The sequence below is a fragment of the Palaemon carinicauda genome, chromosome 9 (genome assembly GCF_036898095.1).
Source record: "Palaemon carinicauda isolate YSFRI2023 chromosome 9, ASM3689809v2, whole genome shotgun sequence".
Taxonomy (NCBI): domain Eukaryota; kingdom Metazoa; phylum Arthropoda; class Malacostraca; order Decapoda; family Palaemonidae; genus Palaemon; species Palaemon carinicauda.
This window is the reverse complement of record NC_090733.1, coordinates 51,424,125-51,426,624: the sequence shown is the minus strand read 5'-3', so window position 1 is coordinate 51,426,624 and position 2,500 is coordinate 51,424,125. Positions and strand designations below refer to the sequence as shown.

Below are 2,500 nucleotides of genomic sequence, written 5' to 3'. Positions count from 1 at the left end.
CCTCAAGCATGTAAATTTAGATTTGGGGTTCCGTTAGATTTACTCACCACACTGGCCATTGAGGTTTGGTGATGGGGGAGATTCTCGTCTCATTGTTCACAGAAAACCAACCAAGTATATTTAGCCCTGGCATGTATAGTTTTACTGATCATAAAAATAAGAAAAAGCTTTCAATACTTTAAAGGTCGATCGTGAATTGCAGAAACTGATGAGTTTTGGCGGAACTCGAACACTTCTCTGGTGTTCACTAGTCAGGAATGTTACCACATCCGTCACCACAACTCTTCACCACACCAAGGTATCCACAGTAAGATATTATATATATATATATATATATATATATATATATATATATATATATATATATATATATATATATATATATATATATATATATAGATAGATAGATAGATAGATAGATAGATAGATAGATAGATAAATACACACACACACACACACACACACATATATATATATATATATATATATATTATATATATATATATATATACATATATATATATATATATATATATATATATATTATATATATATATATATATACATATATATATATATATATATATATATATATAGTAGAAAGGCGAAGGAAAGCAGATACTTCAGCATTTCGACAGTTTATTTGCTAAGCTTTCGGGAACAACATTTTCCATCATCGGAGCTAAAAAAGGGAATTTAAAACAAAGATCAATAGGCATTACGTTAAGTCAATGAAATTCAGTTAAAAAGGCAAGAATTATAACAAATACATCGAAATACTTAAAAAATTAAGTGGATGATATATACTAAAATATAATATATTAAAACCAAATACATCAAATTAAAAATTAAAAGATTAAATGAATGATATAGGCAAAGAGCAATATCAAATTCAGAACAAATACACAGAAAACTTTAAAGAAGAATTCACAAAACATAATAGATCTGGGATTCAAAATAATAATACACATAAATAACCTAGAATTAAAGAAAAAACAGACAAAATAAAATAAACTCCGGATAAGAAAGAAACACCTAGTATGATAAAATCCAAGACTGAGACATGGAAAGACGGGGAGGTTTAGACGTTAGAGCGTACAAGTAATGGTTAGAAGATTAAGTGGAGAAAGTCGTTAGGCAATATGTAAAGGAACAGAGGTTGTTGAGTGATGGAGAGTAGGGGATAGCTGTTTAATGAAAAGTGATTCTAGGGTAGGCAGAGAATAGCTATTGGGTGATTGGGCTAGTACTTTGAAATTAGAATAGTTAATTGATTGCTTGCATTCTTGAGCGTGATTACGTATGGAAGAAAATTCTTTTTTATTTAAAATGCAACTTGTTCGGTGACTGACTCCTCTATAAGAATCAATGCGGATCCTCAAGAAACGGTTGGAACAACCAATATAAGTTCCTGAATTACATTTAGGACAATTGTATAAATAAACAATTGAGGACCGCATCAAATCTGGTAGTGTCTTTGAATGTGAACATGCTGCCTATGGATAGTGGATTTTTTAATACAAACTTAAAATTAACATATGGATACAAATTAGAAAGAGCTTTCTCAAGTTTACATTCAACATTTTTATAGTTATATATAAATGGTAATGACACATACATTTGCTTCTTTGGTACTTTTAGTACGGTGGCTTTCGGAATAAAAAAGTTATCTAAAAACTGTTTTGTAAATTTACAAAACAGTTTTTAGATGGTGTTGGAAGGGAAGGGGTAGAAATGATGATGACACCAAGGACACAACAGGCATTAACCGTTTGGATAGCTGTAAATAGTAGATTGTTACTAGCAAAGTTCAAATTAAAGCAGTGCAATATGAGTATAATAGTTTGCTCTGTCCTAACAAATGAGTCCCCTGAAGAAATGGAAGATGAATACTATGAAGCATTGGAGAGTGTAATAGATGATATCTCAGAGAGAGATATGAAAACTGTAAGTGGCAACTTCAATGCTATAGTTGGCAGATATAATCTAGGAATACAGAATGTGATGGATGTCGAAGGTTTGGGCGAAGATACAAATGATAATGGAGCACATTTCATTAGTTTCTGTTCAGCAAACAATCTTGTCATTGGAGGTACTCTCTCATCTACGCAAAAACATCCACAAGCATACAGAGACTTCCCCATGTGGCAATTACAGAAATATAATAGATGACATTGCCATTAATGAGAGAAATAGAGGTGCTGATATTGATAGTGATCACCAGATCCTTATTGCCACCTAGAAATTAAAACCGAAAGCACTCAACAGAAAGGTTGATAGGATACCTAGGTTTGATACAATTAATCATTCAGAAGAAGAGCACAGAAAAACATTTGTAATTGAATGTAGAAATCGATTTGCAGTTTTGGAGACTTTAAGAGATGAAGAACAGTCAGTTGATAATGAAGTCATGGGACACGTAGTTATAAGGAGAAAGCCATGATACTTGGGATACTATGAAAAAGAGACAAAGACAAAAATTTATTGTTGGAAGTTTTCA

General features: G+C 31.4%; 1 protein-coding gene across 1 annotated transcript; it reads left to right on the top strand.

Annotated features, from left to right (window-relative positions):
- The first annotated feature begins 208 nt into the window (after nt 1-208).
- Nucleotides 209-2,172, top strand: LOC137646406 (craniofacial development protein 2-like). The gene is made up of 2 exons (XM_068379506.1): nt 209-298; nt 1,702-2,172. Exons 1-2 carry the CDS (start codon nt 209-211, stop codon nt 2,170-2,172), a joined length of 561 nt encoding a protein of 186 aa, XP_068235607.1.
- Nucleotides 2,173-2,500: the final 328 nt, after the last annotated feature.